Source organism: Phlebotomus papatasi, chromosome 1, assembly GCF_024763615.1.
Source record: "Phlebotomus papatasi isolate M1 chromosome 1, Ppap_2.1, whole genome shotgun sequence".
Taxonomy (NCBI): Eukaryota; Metazoa; Arthropoda; class Insecta; order Diptera; family Psychodidae; genus Phlebotomus; species Phlebotomus papatasi.
The window spans coordinates 61,352,605-61,372,910 of record NC_077222.1 but is presented as its reverse complement, the minus strand read 5'-3'; the positions used below and the strand labels follow the sequence as shown (position 1 = coordinate 61,372,910).

The 20,306-nt window shown below is 31.9% G+C and overlaps 2 protein-coding genes across 3 annotated transcripts in view; one reads left to right on the top strand and one right to left on the bottom strand.

The window, feature by feature from the left end:
* The window catches only part of LOC129809592 (potassium voltage-gated channel protein eag), a 99,154-nt gene extending 95,828 nt beyond the window's left edge, over positions 1–3,326 (bottom strand). Inside the window, exon 1 of the mRNA XM_055859544.1 lies at positions 3,040–3,326. Within this exon, the coding sequence (XP_055715519.1) occupies positions 3,040–3,118 (79 nt within the window). The 5' untranslated portion in view covers positions 3,119–3,326. The remainder of the gene's footprint in view (positions 1–3,039) is intronic.
* Positions 3,327–14,945: 11,619 nt separating this feature from the next.
* Positions 14,946–20,306, top strand: part of LOC129809591 (uncharacterized) — a 30,042-nt gene continuing 24,681 nt past the window's right edge. The window contains exon 1 of one of the 2 annotated variants that reach the window (XM_055859542.1): positions 14,946–15,258. The gene's annotated coding sequence lies outside the window, so the exon portion shown is untranslated. Of the gene's footprint in view, positions 15,259–19,789; positions 20,128–20,306 lie in introns of those variants that run through there. The other variant, XM_055859541.1, reaches the window with a different exon arrangement.

Below are 20,306 nucleotides of genomic sequence, written 5' to 3'. Positions count from 1 at the left end.
ACTATCATCAGACTTAGAGGTCAAACGGTTAGAGTTAAAAACTTCGGACCTTCTGTGGATCCCCAAATAAGTCCACCCCAAGGATCGTTAACTTCTTTTGAAAAACAAAGTGTTTCTTTCGATTTCTCGAAAATGTGCCGTGCAATTTTTTGTTTTTGTTTTTGGATATGTTTTGTAGGTTACCTAGAAGGACATTTCTTCCATCTGCAAACACTTATTAGGATTATTAGTTAGGATTATTCCTTTTCAATGTCAATTTTAAATGACACAAAAGCATTTTTTAGGTGTAACATCTATACATACGTCACGAGTTCGAGCATTTTAAACATCATGGGACGATTTGCTACCCCTTTTTACCAGAGACCACGTGTGACTTATTTTTAGTTCATTCTTAAATCAAGCGATATTCGGGTTGCGATATGAAATGCTCAGAGCAAGAGTGGTTTCCTTTTTACGCATTTTCTTATAAAAAAGTGGTCCACTTTTGCTCTGAGCATCTCATATATAGAAAATTGTGCCTGGGAATACTAACCCTTATAATATTGACAAAATCCCACCTATCATAAGCTACTCTACTCTTATCACTTTGTTTCATTTTTGCACGTTCACATTCATATTTAATGTAGTAGATGCAAAATTTGAGGGAAAAACTGATATAAAAAGTTTAGTTGCAACAGAAAGGTAAAAAAAAATCTTTCCATAGAGGTTGAAATGAAAGGAATGGTTTTTGTATACAGTAAATGGTTTGTGAATATATTGTTAATAGTGGAGTAACTAATATTGTATAGTAGATGAAGTTGAGTATTGCACATGCTCATTCAAAAAGTGGCACAGGGGAATATTGGTGCAATTTCTAAATTCCTAAAACTTGGATATTGCCGTTTTTAAATAAAGGTATTATGTATCTATAGATAGCATACATATTTCCACACACTAAATAACAAAACTTCTCAACTTCTAAAGTCTCCCTGACCTTATCCAATAACATTTTGCCTTGTTTCATTTTCAGATATAAAAAGAAAAGAAAGTTTTTTTTGGAGGTTTTGCACATCAAAATTTACATGACTCCTTGACTTATTTATATTAATAAATTGAATTATTATACCTTTGAAATGGCCAATATTCTAAGAAAAAATAAATAAATAAAAACGTATATGGGACTGTAAGGCGATTTTCTTTAGTATGATTATACTTTAAACCAACAACAGAATTTAATAAAAAAGTCTTAAGTTGAACTGAAGACGATAAAAAACGATTCTGCTATCGATGATAAATAAAAATGAATTTTCTTACAACAATAATGCCAGCGACAACGCCAGCTTTTAGAGTCGCTGAGAACAGTACATATGAACATTTTTTCTGACAGCAAAATTTTAGCAAATAACACGCAGATGGTAAAATTAATTCTCCTAATTACTCTTTCTAAAGAATATTTTATCGGCATATAATCAAATATTTAATACCATAAAATGTTTTGGTCCCAACGCGTTCACTAATTGCCTATAATTTGGAATGCTTTGAAAGCTTTCAAGCTTTAGCCAATCAGAAAACATTTGTAGCAGTTAAATGTTTTACGGGATTAAATACTGAATTATTTGTGAATAGTTTTTTAAATTTAAAATAGATAACTCCAAATAATTATCCGAAAAATTCAAAAAATCCAAACAATCTAATGCTTAGAAGTTAAACTACTTAATAATTTAAGGTATTATTTTTGTAAGTTAAAAAAATACATAAAGTTTAATTTTACAAGATTTTAGAGAGCAAAAAAATGTAAATATGCGTAATTTATTTTAATTATAAACATCATTTTTAAGAGTTTATTCGTGTTTTATTGAATGTTGCAATAGATTTTAAGTTTAGTGAGAATTTTGAATTAAATTCTTTTTGATATTACCTCAATGTTTTGGATGGGGAAAAGAAAAAACACGAAGAAGTACTTTTAATTGCAAAAACCTAAATATACTCGATCTAATCCTCAGGGATACCCTCCAAATTTTGCGGTGGCAGCCGAAATCCCGAAAGCCAAAATCCCGAAATTTCAAAATCTTGAAAGGGATGAAATTATGCGGAGGAAAATGTTTGGAATATTTCCTAAGACACAGAAGATTTCCCTTTGCCCCCAGCAATTGCGGGTGCAATCGTGGGAGTAACTGTGACACTTTTAAGAATTCGGAATTTTGTCTTTCGGGATTGTGGGCCATTCGGGATTTGGCTTTCGGGATTTTGGCGTTCGGGATTTTGGCTTTCGGGATTTTGGCGTTCGGGATTTTGACCGGGACCCCAAATTTTGATAGTAAAGATTTATGCTAAACTGCCGTCTTAGACACCCTTACGACTTAATCCAAAAGACGGCTTAACGTAATTATAATCAAAATAATGATTTGACTATATTCCCATCAGTTTTCCACTAACTAAGCCGTTTTTCGCTTTAAGCCGAGAGACGGATTAGTCAGAACCTAATGGAAATGTAATCTGATCATTATTTTGATTATAATTACATTAATCTGTCTATCGGTTTAAGTCGTAAGTGTGTCTAGGACAATACAATATAAGAGCTTGAGATAATCGATTATAGAGGTCCTTTGCATTTCCTTTACTTAATCCCTCACTTCCAAATTTTACATGTTTAATATACTCGAGGATCAGCCTGAACCTAGGCTTGTACTTTTTTATGGTCTTCTTCTCTTTGTCCATCTCAAGCAGGGAAAAATCTCAAAATTCCGAATTAGAAATGATTCCGAATTACCCCATTTTACCCTAAGCTGCATTTTTTTTCAAGAAAACAATATCAAAAAGCAAATAAAACAATTTCAAATCAAAATAATGTATGTACCAAAAATCAATTAAGAGGAACTTTTATGCCATTCTAGCCCAACAGCAACAAGTACATGTTTCCGGCATGTATGATATAGGTGTAATAGGGGACTCAAGAAAGAAGAGACACTTGATTCAAGTATTAATTGTGTGCAAATACCCTCAAGAAGATGAAAGCAATTTTCATCTTCAAGCGTAAAGTAAGAAATTGTTCCCACTTACGTTGGGAATTTGATCTCCTGATGATATTCTCCAAGAATGTATTCTGCGGAGCAACCAATCCTCTTCTTCCGCCTGGCATTTTGCGTCTTCTTGTGTTGACTCTTCGCAGGCGACACACTCCTTCAGGATGGTTCCCCCTTCTTAACCTTCAACAACCACTTTCACATTTAAACACAACTGATAAAAAATCACATATTTTCCAGAAGACTCCCCATCCTTACAGTATATCCACTACAAATTCTCTAGGATTGCTCTCACGTGCAAAAACATCACATAACACAATTCTCCTATAAACATAGATAAAATGGCAACAATTCTATATTAGATGGAATTCGTACATGAACACACCACTTTTGTAGCTACTGGCATTCGAAGAAAGTTCATTATTACAGCTGAGAAAGCTCAAAAAGCATCCCATGAGAACAATGTTAAAATTTTCATATTCTTTTAGTTCACACCATCATTCCTATCATTCCTATTATTTATAAAATTTCTGTGTTTCACGCATCAAAAATTCGCAATTGAAATATTGCACATAAATTGTAGATGTACTTCATTCATTTTTATTCAATTCTATTTCATTGCAAAATATTTTAACATTCCCAAAAATTTTATATTAGTGAAAATAAAAGCCGTGATATTTTATGATACAATTTAGAATTGTTTATAATTTTATTACAATTTTTAATACAGATGGCGAATGATAGCTAAATTAAATTGAATTAACTAAATAGTACTATTGCCTTTGTTATAAAAAAAATTGTCAATAAAAGGCAAAAAATTATTATGTGTTTTTTTGAAGAGAAATGTTCTAAAATCAACAAATTAGGTCAGGAAAAAGTTAGGAAATAAATTCACGCCTAGACTATTACCTCTTGCATAATTCTTGAATATTTTTCTGAATAATAAATTAAGGTCCTAAAAAATATTGAATATTAGTGATAATATTAAAAATTGGAATTACTATTGTAATAAACTTAATATCAGAAAACTTAATTAAATGGTTTCAAAAAGCAAACAAAATTCTGACTTTAAGCTTTAAATGAATCTTACTTAGAACATCAAAAATTGGAAATTTTCTTATATCATAAATTCTAACATAAGTTTCATATGCTTCTCCTTTGCTCATTTTTTTAAGAAATAAATTTTCATGATTTTCCGTTTTTACCTTTTCCTACTTAAAGAACCTTACTCTTGAAACTATAAATCATATTGACTGTGCAATTTTCTAAGAAGACACTTTTCATTGTAATAATGAAAAATTTACATGAGAATCACAATGAGGTACATTTCCGAAGCAAGTAACTTTTAAATAAATCTTGTGAAGAAAATCCACAGAATCCACCTGTGAATTGTGTTCTTGAATCTCTTGAACCAGGTACTATAAGTATAAAGCACTTTGTAACGTCTGTGAATAACATTCAAGCTTGTCTACTCTAGCCTAGAGTCAAAATAGAGAAAACACCTTTGGAAAATATATGTCGTTTTCATATAGAAAATTCTGAATGGTGTCTTCTATAAAATTTTAATTTAAATCATTGTAGCTGTATTATTTATTACATTTAGTATTTCACTTCACCACATTTTAATCATTCGTCAATCATTTTTAATTTCTTCAAAATAAAATAAAGTAATAAAAATATCTATTAGAGTGAGAGGTAATCCAGGTCTTCAAACAATATTTCTGGCAATTTTATATAAATTCTTGGCTTAAGTCATAGCTGTATCTAGCTAGAGCCTTAAAACCCAAATAGATTCAAAATAATATCTCAGTCCAATAAAAGGATTGTAAGGCTTTAGTTGGTTTACTTTAATTCTTGACGCTTCTTCAAGACTTTTCTTTAATAGACTCTTTACTAGAGATTTTAAATACAAAATCTATAACTGTAAAGTTTAAAATATATTTTCCTTTCAGGAAAGCTTAGAAAACGTGATCTACCGATAAAAAGTATTTAATTTAACCTAAATTCTATATCTTAAAGCTGCAAATAAACTCAGGGTGATCACCGAGAACACACTTAAATCAATTTAATCTAAAATTTGTAACAATATTTATGCAATTAACTTCTAATCCCTGTGCTTGTTTATATAATCGTAACCGTAAGTCTTATATATACTCAGGATGATCCTCGAGAATATTTAGCCTGTAAAATGTAGCTCTAAACAAAGGATCAGCCAAAAATATCACACAGAAAAATAGAAAATTCTTAAACAGAAATACCCAAGAATCTAATTTCAAATCGTATCCGATGAATGCCAAAGTCCTAACTCTGAATTCTTGATTATTTAGTTTTATTTGGAATTTGCAAAGCTCAAGACAGTTTTATTTTTCAGCTAATGTTGAACTTAGCCGATTTTAGCCCATTTCATTCGGCCTCGAGGATTCACGGCCAATTTAAGTTCCCGAGGGTCTTATCATATTCTTAAATTAAGAGTCAAAAATTTTCTGTGTGATTGTACGTACACTAACGGCTTTAGAATATGGATAATAACTTATAAGATCTTCACACGAATTTCAGAAGCGGAATATCGACGGTTCTATTTCAAACTATGTTATGTCGTATTGACAACTTTTCAGGAGACTCATTTGCTGTTGACGATTTCCTATGCTTCCCGTGTACATTTTTCATGAACACTTGAATATCTCGTCACGCGGACGTCGGATTACCACCAAATTCTAACCAGTTGTAGATCTCGGCCTCAGAAACAACACCATAGCTCTCTGTATAAAAATATCTGAAAGCATAGCATGAAATGAGCCCATCGATATTCTCGAAGATAGGTCTTAGTTTATTTCAGATTCTGAAGCAGTCAGAGAAGAGGTTTAACCGATTGTGCGAAGATTTTAAAAACCAAAATAGCAACCAATTTTACCAGTTTTCCAAAACCTAACAGATTGTTTGCCCTTAACACTAAACCTATCGACTGTTTTTGGTCGTTTTTCCTAGCGCACTCGGTCAAATAACAGACCGCGATAGGATAGGATATTCAACATTTTTTTCTTGAAAAAGAGAAAAAAATTAAGATTTAAACACTGAAAAATATATTGCCTGTATATTTTAAGAAATTCATAAAGTTTGATAATGACATTGTACCGTTTAAATATATGTTAATTTTGAAATGCTTTTAAGCCGGCCAATTTGACCGGGTCTTCGTAGATTTAATGCTAATAGAATTCTAAGTCGAAATTTGCTAAAAGAAAATCATTACTGATGTAATAAGTAATTAGAGAACTTAAGCCATATGGCTAAACATAAGGTGGTCTTCAGACTAAAAGTTTAGCCCAGTTTCCGAAGCTCTCAAAATCATAGAGAGCAATATCGTTACTTTTTAAGATCCTAATATGTTGCTTACAAGCGCCTGGCAAGTTGGCCTTTTTATATGGAGCTATTGGAAGCCAATTCCTAAATTGATCTCGGACTCAGCTCACAGTGCTCCAAAGAAAAAAATTATTTAAACAAAAATTTAGTATATTTATCCCTCCATACGGAAAGGTATCTTATAATACGGAAAAACTTCTCACTTTTTAAATATTTAGCATAACGATCACGAGCGCAGAAAAACTCCCATACGCATTTGTATGTGAAAGTAAGAAATTGGCTTCAACTTTGAAGACACCTCGCCTGGGACTAGGTTATCTTTAATAATCCAATCCAAAGTTAAATTTTTCAAAAAAAATCGTGAGTAATAAAAAATTGGAGCAGTTAAGCCATAGTATAAACCTAAAGTCCAAAGCCAATGTAAGGTGTACCATATAGAGTAAATTAACCACTTTTTGTCTGTGACCCACTTTCTCTGAGCTGTCCTTAATGAAAAATAAAATAAAGATTTAAATAGTCGCAAATTTTGCATTTTAAGCCATTAGTAAAGAGTCTATTAAAGTGAAATCTTGAAAAACTTTTTAGAATTCAATTAAGCCAATTAAAGCCTCATAAAACATTTATTGGACTAAGGGATTATTTTGAAAGTAGGTAATAAGTGTTTTAGTAACGCTTAACATATTTCACACTCTTTAAAACACCCGAGAAATGTGCAATAATTGATTTTGGATAATTTCGTTGTAGTTAATGATAAAACATTGATTTAGGTGTACCATATAGTAATATACTTCTTTTATTATTTTGTGAAATTATGTATTTCGAAAGTTTTTAATCGGTGGTGAAAGGTCATTAAAGGTGACGGAAGTGGGTGACAAAACTGATATAATGAGATAAATTTTGCATAATCACAATTTATAACTTCTGTATAAGCTTCTGCAGTATTAAATTATTTTACCATAAGCATTATCTACATGCTGTGAAATTATTTAATAAGATTAATATTGTAGTTTCATCTCGTTCTCTATTTGGCTCGAGATTCAAATCACTTAAAGCATTAAAAGCTCTATTTAATCAGAATGGAAATAGACAAGGGACCAAATATTTTATGTAGATATATTACTTAATGAATCAAACGAAGATAATTTTTTCTAAAATTGACAAATGGAGGTTAAAACACCCTAATTTCCAAGTTTTAGCATTCCGTTCTGTTTTATCCACTTACCAAACCCTATTCACCAATAAACACGGTCAAATTTTTAATGCTATAATTCTTTATTTATGAGTTGTAATTCTTTTATAGGGAGTAATAAATTTACTATTTCATGTTTATCAACGGTTCTTCTAAAAGTGGATGCTTTCGATTTGATATAACTCAAATATAGTATAAATGAAATATTAAACGGGATTTATTAATCAATTGAAGCTTTTAGAGAATAAAATTCATTTTTCAATTAAATTAAAATATTGATTGTCTTGAATATCTGTTATTCGAACGGAATGATATAAATTTTGTTTAAGGTTAGTTACTGACGTGCACATAACCAAATATAGTTTGAAAAGAAAGGTCGAGCGAGAACAAAGATCATTGGACTATTTGCTAAGAATAGAGCTCAATGGACGAAAAATTGTTTTGTGGAGTAAGAAAATAGCACGCGAAGTAAATTTGCAAGAAATTTTAATCTCATGAATACAAAATTGTACAATAAACCCGGTGAGATGGATATTTTTTCCTGGCAAAACGACAAATAATAAACTCAAATACAATCGATTTTATCCCCTGAAATTTTATTGCACCTTTTTATCGATTTCACTCAAGCTGGAAAACGTCTTTATCGCCAAACACCCACTTTTTCACACTCTCAGTGGTAGTTTCTTCTTGTGCGGCTGCCTTTTTTTTATAACCACCCCCAAAATCACCCTCACCAACCCTACCCACCCACCATTTCCGTCCAGCAATTTGCAAAAGTTTCCATGGGTGGGAATTTTTACTGTACTAACTGACCTTCATGCACAATACATATTCATTTCTTGTAAAAGTAGTTTAAGGAGAAATTTACACTTTTGCTGCACACAAACCGTTCAGTCTTTTCCCTTTTTCTACTGCACCAGAACAACTTTACCGAAATTATGGAAATTGCGAGGTAATTTCGACAAGTATTTTCTCTTTCGTTCCACGAGAAAAATTGTGTACATAAGACAAAAATTTGAAAAGTACTTGAAAGTTTATCGTAACAACTCTTAGGGTAGGGATATCTTGATGTTTTTGAAAAATTACGGCTAATTGAGTCTTTGACCAACTTTTCACACTCAGTTCTCTGTTTGAAATTCAAAGAATTTATTGTATTGTTGACACTGAGTTATTTTTAGGGAGACAGTCTATCAGTCGGAAGGAGAAGCGAACCTTCCACAAACAGCCTAAAGTGGTGTTAAAATAAGGGTGATAGACTCATTTGAGCCGTAGACTCATGAAAATCGTAAAAGCTTTATCCTTTTTGACGAGAAAAAAATCACAACGTTTCATATTATTCGATTTCATTCATTCAATATGTTTTTACGACTAAAACCATATAAAATAAATTGAGCAAAAATAAAGCCACTGAATTTTTCAATATTAATCTATTAAAGACACATAAAAAAATATTTTGTTATGCATCTTTAAAATTATATCAATAAATTTATTTAAAAAAAGCTACGCATTACCACTTTATTTAAATCACTTCTCGCTGTCACAATCTGTTTTTTTTTTCATTTATTTAGCTCCCTAAAATTTATATAAAACTGAAAAGATTAGAAAAATCAGTTGCCTAAAACTCAAACCTACCCATGATTTATTTATCCGTTCTAACATTATAATATGTGTAGATAGATATTGACCACCAAAGATTTAAGTGATGTATCTCAGACTTATTATTATTCATCTACCCAAGCCCCTAAATTGAATTTTTTAATATAATATTTTATAATTTTCTTATAATATATTTTTTCCGAAAATATTATCTGAAAGTTAGATCACGGCCTAAGCCTTGGATCTGAAACCTGTTTTAGGATAGTTAAATTTTCTTCAGACTTACAATTCAGTTATCATGTTTTCTGTTTGGAAACTGAGAATCGAGAGAGTAAGATTAAACTTTTAGTCCTTTAATTTGAAACCCATGTAACAGGCCATAGCCCATGGCCTAAATCGGACAGAGAGATAGATAGCGTAACGTCAAAAAAAAATTTGAAACTTAAAATTTTCCAAATTCTTAATTACTGTAGAAGACAGTACTGCTAAAAATATGCTTCTCTAGCCCGTATGTTTTTTATACTTTAGATTTAGAAGGAAAGATTCTAAACGTTTTGGAAAATTTAGAGGTAGGTGAGCATCAAAGTCAAATATGGTGGGTAATCAAATAATTTGTACATCGAATTGCAAATCACAAGTCATATTCTCGAACGCAACCTGGATTACTGTCTATTCCGTTTGTCAATTGCCTAGTCAATCGGAAATTTATCCATAGCCAAAACCAATTATCTCGTACGACACTCCATTTTGTATTAATCCGAGACACTTTCCCTTCTTTTAAGCAGTGAGGCAAAATTATCTTTATTAGATATAATCGATATAATAACCAATAATCACTCAAAAACGGGTCCCGATCAAAATCCCGAAAACCAAAATCCCGAAAGCCAAAATTCCGAAAAGCAAAATCCCAAATTGGCCAAAATCGCAAAAGCCAAAATCCCAAATTCTTAAAAGTGTCATAGCTACTCCCACGATAGCACCTGCGCTTGCTGGAGACAAAGGAAATTTTCTGCGTCTTAGGAAATTATTCTACACATTTTCCTCCATTTAATTTCATCCCTTTCAGGATTTTGAACATTCGGGATTTTGGCTTTCGGGATTTTGCCTTTCGGAATTTTGACGTTCGGGATTTTAGCTGCCTCCGTTCAAAAACATATCTGGTTACGATCGTGAATTTGGTCCCAGTTTATGAGCGCTAGTTATAGTGAAATAGTGTATGTGCACGTCACTACTTTTTCAATTACCTTTTGTATATTTAATAATTTCAGGAAATTTATCGTTACTCATTAATTTTAGATGCCTATAAGAGAAGCAATTTAACGTGTAATTGCTCTTAATTCTGGAGAAACAATAGCACAGATTGTTCTCCCGATTTCTGGCTTAGTAAGTTTTTGGATATTCGCTGCATGGTTTAAGCTTTAATCCTTTAAGGACGAAAGGGTAAAGAATTGGAGGTCTGAAAAAAAACACTTTTTCTCACTTTTTAGAGCAAAGGCCGTAAGAAAAATTTCATTTTTGGGTCACCGCTGAGCCAATCATTCTTATGTTAAGGCTTACATACATCAAATGATCATCTGCAAACTATTGAAATTTAAAGAGCGGTTACTCCTAATACATTTACCATCTTGGAATAGATTGACATTAAGCCTATTTACACCGCCGCATTGGATTGAGATTAAACCGTTCCAAAATCAGACTTCGGATTATTAAGTCTCAATCTAACGCCGCAATCTAAACGGTTTCATTGAGGCCATTTAGACTGTCGCATTAGATTCAGACTGAATTGTCCCAAAATCCGATTTTGGGACAATTCAATCTCAATCCAATGCGGTGAGTGGTGTAAATTGCCTCATTGATTTTAAATTTAAACCTTTTTTATCAAAGGACTTAATCACTGCGTTGCGCGACGTCGACATTCCAATTTTTCATCTGGTACGTCAAATTCACTTATTGCCTAGCAAATTCTTATCAAAGGATTGCCAGATGGAAATTGAAGTTAACATTACTTGCACGTACGACGATTTCAATGGTATTAGTTTTTTGAAAAACCGGGTTTTTTTTTAAAGAACAACTTAGCGTTTATCGACCACTTCTTCATTGGACAAGGATCTCTATATTATCTACGAATTCATAGAGGTTGCGTTCTCTTGAGTCTAATATCTAATTAAGAATGTAGCGGTATTTACAACTACCCCATGTTTACTACTGCCCCAGTTCCCCTAGCTCCTCTCTTTGTGGATTTCGAGCAGTAAAAAGGAAATATGCCAGCACGATATATACATACGTACATCAAAATAGTACTTTGGGCAAAAAACCATTAAAAAGCAATGTTATTCAATTAAAAAAAGTAAAATAAATAAGTTTGAAAACAAAATTGTTATGCAAATAACGTCATATGCACATTTCTCAAGTTTTTTACTCAAACATAATTCAAAAACTTCTCATTATAAATTTCATGAAACATTTCAACACAAATGATCATTGAAATGTGAGTTTTATGATTGACACCACCCCATATCTCTGTACCCCTCTCCTGGATTTCCGAGTTAAAATCATCCCCTCAAGCGAATGATTAAAAAGTGTCTGTGTGAATTTTGTACGAACAGAAAGTACAATATAACGAGAAAAGAGAATACCCGAGAAAGTAACATAATACTATATATAATATATTATGCTTCTATGATTTCTAACACTGCCACCGTCATTATTATCATTAATATCGTCATCGGTGTGCTGTCTTTATTCACTTTATTTATGTAGGTAACACACAAAAGCACCAATGACGATATATTATGTAATACACAATCCCTTTTTAATGTGTGCTGTCTTGAAAGGACATCAACATACACCTCCCACAAAACTGCAAGATGCCAATGGTTTGGAATAAAAAGCTCAAGATTGATTAAAAACATTCCAGACGGATTGATCTTGAATAAAAAGCACAAGTACAAAAGACAGAAAAAATCATAAATTCCTTTACTCGTTTTTCCGCAATACAAACTTAAAGGGTTATCAAGTGTGTAAAAATAAGGGTTGGTTTTATCACTGTAAAATGGGTGTTTACATATTATTTCAATATGTACTATATAAGAAAACATCGCAGTCAAATAAAATGTTATTTGAGACTCTGTTTATCTTATTGTCTCCATTTAACTAAATAAATTCAAAAAGTTATAGGCACAAAGCCAAAATTTCACCCAATTATTTCAATCGTTCTTTTTGCAGACAAGTAAATGTCCCAAGGGTCCAAAGTCTTCAAATGGAAAATCGTTTTTACGGAAATTAAGTATCTCCTTCTTCAAAGTTCAATCAATTATGTAATTAACTGGAGAAGACTATTTGTTCTAGTAATTGCCTTATATATTCCCACAAAGCACCTTTCAATCCATATAAATTCCTCAGAATGACCGTAATATTTTTTGCCCTTCTTCGAATGCATATACTACAATGTTCACGGAATAAAAATCACGTAAGAATTATTTTAAGAATTGGATTATTACACAGTATTTGCATAAATTAAAATCCGGTCAATACACACACAAAGTCCTTGCTTGGTTTAATACATAATCCACATATATAGTATACGAGTGAAAGGGGAAAGAGAAAAAAAAACTTCAAAAAGTAGAAAATAATATGTGGCACCACAAAGAAAAATATCCAATATAAAAACTTCTCACTTCACATTGTTCTTTTTGAAACTTTTTTTTCACTTAAACTTTGCAAATATTCCCTTTAAATTCACATACGGTTTTATCTAATACTTTAATTTAATGATTTTGAAGATAAAATGTGTACAATTTTTGGAACCAAAGCACTTTTGTTGTATTGAACTCCTTCTTCTCCAGAAGTTCTCTTCAAAAAGAACCCCACATTTAGTCACTGGAGACAACGCAAAGGGTTCCCTACTGAAAGCTCTAAGCTCTAAATACAACTGGCAGCGCCCGAAACATAGACTAGCAGCCTTACATGATGATTTGTACACTCTCAACTGCACAGGCGCATTTCTTCCCCATTTTATTCTATGTTTTTGCACAGGGTGCACTATCTTAAAATTTAAAGAAAAAATGTTATTCCTCTTAGACAACCGCATATGAAAAAAGTGTTAATCCCAACAAGATCGAATGTATTGAATATAACCTAATAATATAATCGGGTATCATATTTTTCAATATATAAACTACTTATATCATAAATACAGTATAAATTATTGCGTATTAAAAAGATATATGTTCAAACTACAATGCTGTCATAAGAGTAATTGCGATAATTGCATGTTATTATGATAATGATCAATACTCATCTTAACTCGATATTAGTAGCTCGCTGATTAAAGTGTCTCGTCTATTTTTATTTACACGTATCATATCGCTCATTCGCAGTTACATTTGATTTCGTTTTCTGATATTTGATTCGATTTGATTCGGATTTTTAGATTGTTATGTAGAACAACTTTTAAATTTTTAAACTTTTAATATCTGTGGTCTTCATGAACCGTCTTAAACTTCTACAGTTACAAGGAATCCGACGAACGAATATTGAATATATAAAAGAAATATTGAAAATTTGAACTCCTTTTCTATAATATTTTTCTCGTAAAAATACATCGATTTTCACACAATTATTCTCCAAATTGTATAGGGGAGACCGAGGCAGATTATCTAACAAATCAGTTTAATCTTCTCATATAAAATTGTTAAAAAAAAATATGATTGCAACAGACTGTTAAATATTTCAATGAATATAGGGGAAGGTGAAGCTACACTGAGCTAGGGCTACATTGAAAACGCTTTTTTTGCACATTTCTAAAGGAAGTTGAACCTAACCATAATTTAATTTAAATCTTCAAGTGTTTTATTTATCTAAGTTATATTACGATAAATCCCAGATTCTTTTAGAAACACAGTCGAGTTCCTCAAATTTGAACGACGGTTGCATTCAAAATGTAAAATATGAGGTTATGTAAAAGAAATTTTGCATGAATTCTGTTACGTTTTTGAAAATATTGTTCAAATTTGAGGAGTGAGAAATGTCATCTATACCCCAAAATGTTCAAATTTGAGGAACTCTACTGTATGCAAAAAAAAAGTAACGTTTTCAATATTTCTCTGGCTTAATATAGCTCCACATCCCCCTAGGGAAAGAATTTACTCTGAATGCTCTGAATAAATAGTATAGTCACCTGAATATTTTTCTAAGGAAAACTATGTATAACATTGTACTGTCTAATTCTAACTCAGTCGAAATTTACCGGAATCTATCTCTAATAACCGATTTCAATTAACTTATTTTTATTTTGTTGGCTGACTTTCTGTACTTGAACAGAAGAAGGGTTTGGTTAAAATTTTATTTTTGAAGGTGAAATTTCAAACAGTTTACAAAATGAATTTAAACGCTACCATTTTTCATTATTACCATGCATGTGTAAAATTAATCACGGATGTGTTTTGCTACGAACAATTGCTATGACACTGAGCAGAATTCTACCATTTTACCATTGCTATAACATCACTTGGCATTTTAAAAAAACACCCTGTTGGCCTTCCCCGGAAGGATTCGGGTATGACTCCAGTCAAACGTTGGCATTCGAGTTTCTCCTCACGTAATATAAATACCCCCACTTATGTATCATGTAAATCAACCCCCATTTCTCATAGTCTGGTAGTTGTACTACGATAGCAACCACTTCTCATGGTTTTGCTATCCTTGCTTCCCGAATCACCCGCCTAAACACACCAACACACCCAGACGACCATGAGGGGAAGAGGATATAACTGGTACTTGTATGCGTGGAAGGTTGTCTGGGATGGAATCATCCACTTTCTGTGTACGTCATCATCCCCTGTCGATTAGTCGGGCGTCTACTTTCACCAAATCCATGACACTATTTTCGGCTTGTGCGCCAAAACGCAATTATTTTTCACAAACAGTGAGAAAGTGTATTCTTGTAAATTGTTTGCGTGAGTGAGTCAACGACTGAAGTGCCATTTTCAACGATACCACCATTGAAATTGTGTTCAAATTCTATACAAGTTACTATTTTCCCCAAAAAAAAAAGATCCTTGCCTTTTCTGACAGTGCGCGCTGAACAAATCGAGCCCATAAGTTGAGAATCAGGTATACCAGAATGAATGGTCTAACATTCTACTCCATTTTATGTTGACCAATCTTCCTGAAATTCCTTCATTTTCACTTTGTTCCGTGACATTCGTGACATAATTTAAGAATATTTCTTGCAATGCGGATAATTTTCTGGTATTCAAGCGCCACCCTGTTGACCTTATTATGTATAGCTTCACTTACTCTTCTATATATATAATATATATGTGGATAAAATAGGTTTTCCTTGAAAGAGGAAGATAAAAAGAAATACTGGATTTTTGAAGCTTCTTTTGCCACATTTCCGCATTTTTTTTCCCATTAAACTTGGTCTGCACAAATAACCTAAGCCCGGTAAAAAATCAAAATAATAAACCCTAAGTTAATTAATGCAGTAACAACAAAACGAAATTGCAAAAAATCGCACAAGTATCCAAAGCACAATATTTACACTCTTGAATATTTAAATTGGCAGTTAATTCTCAGAAGTATATCTCTTGAGCGATAGAGTGCGAATGAATAAATAATTTATTTCAAACAACAACATTTGCAGATTATTTTTTTTACCCCGGTAGAATAGGTACTTAAATTGGAATGCGCTATTTGTCTCAGAATATCATGTATCCCCGGAACAGTGAGACAAAATACATTCACGAAGATAGGATAGTGTTAGAAAATATAGCGGAGAATGAGGCAGATAAGGTATGCATGTCCAACTTTTTTTTGCAATTATTATTTAATTAAAAAATAATTTATATTTCCACATATCCTATTCTCAAATGAATCGTTAAAGGCATATTGGAAGTATGTATTTGGATTTTAATAGCATGTTGTACAATTCATACACAGCAATATTATTTGGAAACCATTTAAATTTAAACCAAACCGGACATTTTAAATTTCTATGCATAAAAGGCAAAGCCCGGTAATGTCAACGTTTCGGGACCAAAAAAAATGCGTGAAATTACATGAATTACAAGAACTTCGAAATTATACGCAAATGATTTCTTACCAATTTTTCTGAGAATTTTTGGTGGTGTTCATGATTATCGAATTTACCATGTAAAAATATTTGCATACATTCATGGGTATTTCAAAAATTGTTTCGGTAAAATTAGAACCTAATGGTAGGCAAATTCGCATAATTGTAAATGCGTAATCCCGTTAGATGCTTAATTCTGAAGTGCATAATCCTGAAACCCCCTGTATAGCACTTTCGGGAAAATAAAACTGTGAGTTTTCAAAAGAACCCAAAAACGCTAATATGGTTGTGATTTAAATTCATTTTACATTATTGTAGTCGTACTACACTTAGACGTTTAGCGTCAAAGGATGGTAAAGTAGGCTCTGGTTTATCCGAGCGACAGTTGAGTTTTAAAAACTTTGTTTACGTACTGTTTATATTTTGGAGTTTTTTATTAAAGCAAATGTGCTCTAACCCATTTCAATTCCTTCCTTCGCTCTCTGGATCGTTTATGACTAATCCACTTAAAATAATATTTTTATTTCCGTAATATAGTCACTACAGTAACATAATATAACTATACAAGTTTGAGAAAAAGCAAAAATAATATTTTTATCCATTAAATAAGTGAGTGTAATCGATTCATTTCAATCTTGTCCCAGCTGGGTTCTTCACTAAAAATTTTCTAGCAGTGATATTATCGCTAATGACAGCTGGTTGATTGATAACATTTATTGTTTTTTCCTTGTGAAAAAAAGTATTTTAAATTCAAAGGTTTAATTAAAAGTGAATTAGCGAAAAGGCGACCCAGTTAGTGCATGCTGACTTATTTCAGTATTATTATTATTTTATATATGTTCTTTAATATTTTTGAATTTTTTTTATATTGTGTTTCTGAATGAAACAGTGAATAATTTTATGGATTTAGAAGAAGTAAAAAAGAATTTCATCAGTTCAAAAACAAGCGTTTAAGTAGCACTCTTCGGAAAACGATCCAATTACCCCACCTTACTATAATCTTACTAAAAAAAAAATTGTAAAACTTTGTACTTTTGTCTCAATCATAGTCTGTAGCACAATCACTTGACGAGCATTTTTTGTTCTTTTACAAACATTTGTTCATAAAAAATGTTCGTACAATTTTGTCGTTTGTTCGTAAGGTGTTGCCAAACAAACGAAAATGCACGAACGAATGATGATGAGAGAACAAAAATGCTTGTAAAGTGATCATGCTACAAACAAAGTTTGCGAATAAATTACAAACTTTGACAATTTTTTTAGTGGATTATAAGTTTCACGAACATTTCGTAAGTTCCAGTTGGAATTCACAAACATTTACGAACAATTTTACGATTTTTTTTAAAGAATTCTACATATAAAAGAATTTAGTTCCGCAAAATTGCCCCACAGTCCCCTATATATATTTTATATGGCTTTTAGTGAGCTCAAATTTCTCGAAACACGCGGGAGTCTCACAAACTTGTAAGACTGCAAAAGAATGGTGTTTAGGCGTCTGGTCTGTCTATATATCCGCGCTATATTTGTTGCACGATGCAAAAGCCAGTTCAACAAACGCGTAAAAACCAACACAAACACTGCACAATGTGTGCGAGAATTACATAGAAATTGCAAAATTTATCACACGACGACGTGTCACTTTGAACAAAAAAAGAAAAAAATAATACTTATTTTTTGCAGTTGACTTTAGCAAATGAAATCTAGAGGCAGTGCCACAAATTCTCAGTGACAATCGAACACCAATACTAAATTCACAAATTCAGTATTAAATTAGATTTTAACATCCTTGTAACAAAATCGTCAATTGACGTATTATTTATATTTTAAGCTCCATTCAGTGGTAGGTGTGCTATATGGGCACAATATGAATGAGTTGAGGTAGGACATGGACTATATACTTGTTTATTTTCTAAGACAAAATAAAAAAGTGTTATGCTAATGAAAGGGGAACAGGTTGAATATCCTTAAGATTAGTATGCCAGCGCCTGGTATCAAACTGGTCACGTTTAATTGTTCTCCACATCGAGAGTTTTATTTGTAATTGAAGAACCCTAAACATCTAATATTAACACAGTCCAATGCAATGCAACGATGAGATCATACTTTATAGTAATGTAAATAACACTGAACTCTCTATGCGACTGATAACACAGTATACCAAAGAAAATATGTTTATTTTCTTGTTAATATTAATAATAAGGCGTTGCGCACAGAGTCTACAAAAACAAATACTAAACGTGGATAAGAAAATTTTATTAGAGACTCATTTTTTTCGCCATAAAAATAGCAAGATAAAACATTTGCTTTTATCACAATAAATCATCACGAGGGGCGCTTTTTAAGCATTTTTTAGTTTTACGAGTATTTCTTTTAAAATCCTGTCAGACATGACAAATTTCAAAGGAAAACTTTCCTCTACAAATGATACACTCTTCCTCTATTCGTCATGAGAATTAGTAACCTTTAAATGACAATTTTGAGTGTCGCAAAAAGTAAAGAACGATACTAATAGTTATCTAAAAAGCAGCAAAGTATTTTGCTTAAAATTCTTAGTTAAATATCCTTAGTTCAGTAAGATATGATTGCTCCATCGTAGGCCGCAAAGGCTAAGCATTCACATTTTCATACTTCAATTTTAAAGTTTTCACTGAAATTTCCGAATATTTAGCATCAAATTTTTGTAAAAATATGTTAAAAATTGTTTTCTAGAATTGTTTTTTTTTTTTGTTTTTTGAATATTTATCGGTTTTTAATGGTCATCGACATTGAGACATAATTTATTACAATAAATTGTAACGGGTCTTGAAACGATTTTTAAGCGGTCTTCAGACTAGAAGTCTAGCTCAGTTCTTAAAGGTCTCAAAATCAGAAATAAACTAGAAAATTTTATTGGTTTTACAGGAATTGTTAGTCCGACTTTCTGAGTGTCCGACTTTCAGCACTGTCCGACTTTTAACATATTACCCTACAATAAATTCATAAATTCTTACGAAAAATCAAATATATAAAAAAATATCAGGCATATTTTTAGTGCAAGATAGATTAGAGATTAGAAGACCGCAAAGACAGATATATTAAACAGTTCGAAGTTCAAACGTTTAAACGAAAGAAATGGAATGTAATAACAACATGATTTTTCATCATTAAATATTTTTCAATGTAATAACCGCATTATGCAGATAACTTAAGATGCAATTACGCATTTCGGTATAATATATTACACAATATATAAATTAATTACTGTTTTTATTTGTTAAAGATCCTTTAGGTAATTCAAAAAACCATTGATAGCCTTACGATCATATGACCGTAATCCTGCCTTGTTCTGTAATCTTAAAAGCAAAATTCCTCGTGATTTTGGCTGATAAATGGCCTTAAAGGAGTGATCTCAAGCAGTGATTATATAAAATTTGTGTAAGTTTGTTCTCTTGGAAGATATCTTGCCTTCATGATCATCAGTCCCCTTGCCCAGCAATCATTCCCTGATCTTCACTACATAGATACTTCCTCTCTTACCACACTCACACCATAATCTTCCACGCATATTCAGCTTTAGACTTCACTAAAATCTCGTCAACGTTCAGTTGTCTCGAAACCGTCGAGCAATAGAGTTTTGAGAGTGCATTCGTGGTGAAAGTCATAATCTTAATTTATTTTCCGTTTTATATACTGCATTATTACTCTTGATGTAGTTATTTGTTCGTTAAAAGTGGAAATTTTGTTTATTTTGCAATATTGTCTTCTCGGTCATTCCATCTATACTTTGTGTACAATTATCTTCATCAAACATTGATAATTTCAAAGATCAATATTGTATTGCAAGTGTGTGAGAAATTGAATCAATACAGGAAACGGAGAAAAGAGTCAGTGAAAGGGGAAAATATCGGAAGTATAGTAGTTTTGAGGTAATTACAGAGACTTTACATTGATTTGCCTTCCTACGAGTCAAGTCAAGATATGTAATATATAATGGGTTGGCTTGTGATGATATATCTGCGTGACCCTTAAAACATTCAGTGACTGAAGAAAATTTATGTGCTCAAGGGCTTTTCAATGAAAATTAGATACTTTAGGTTACAATGTA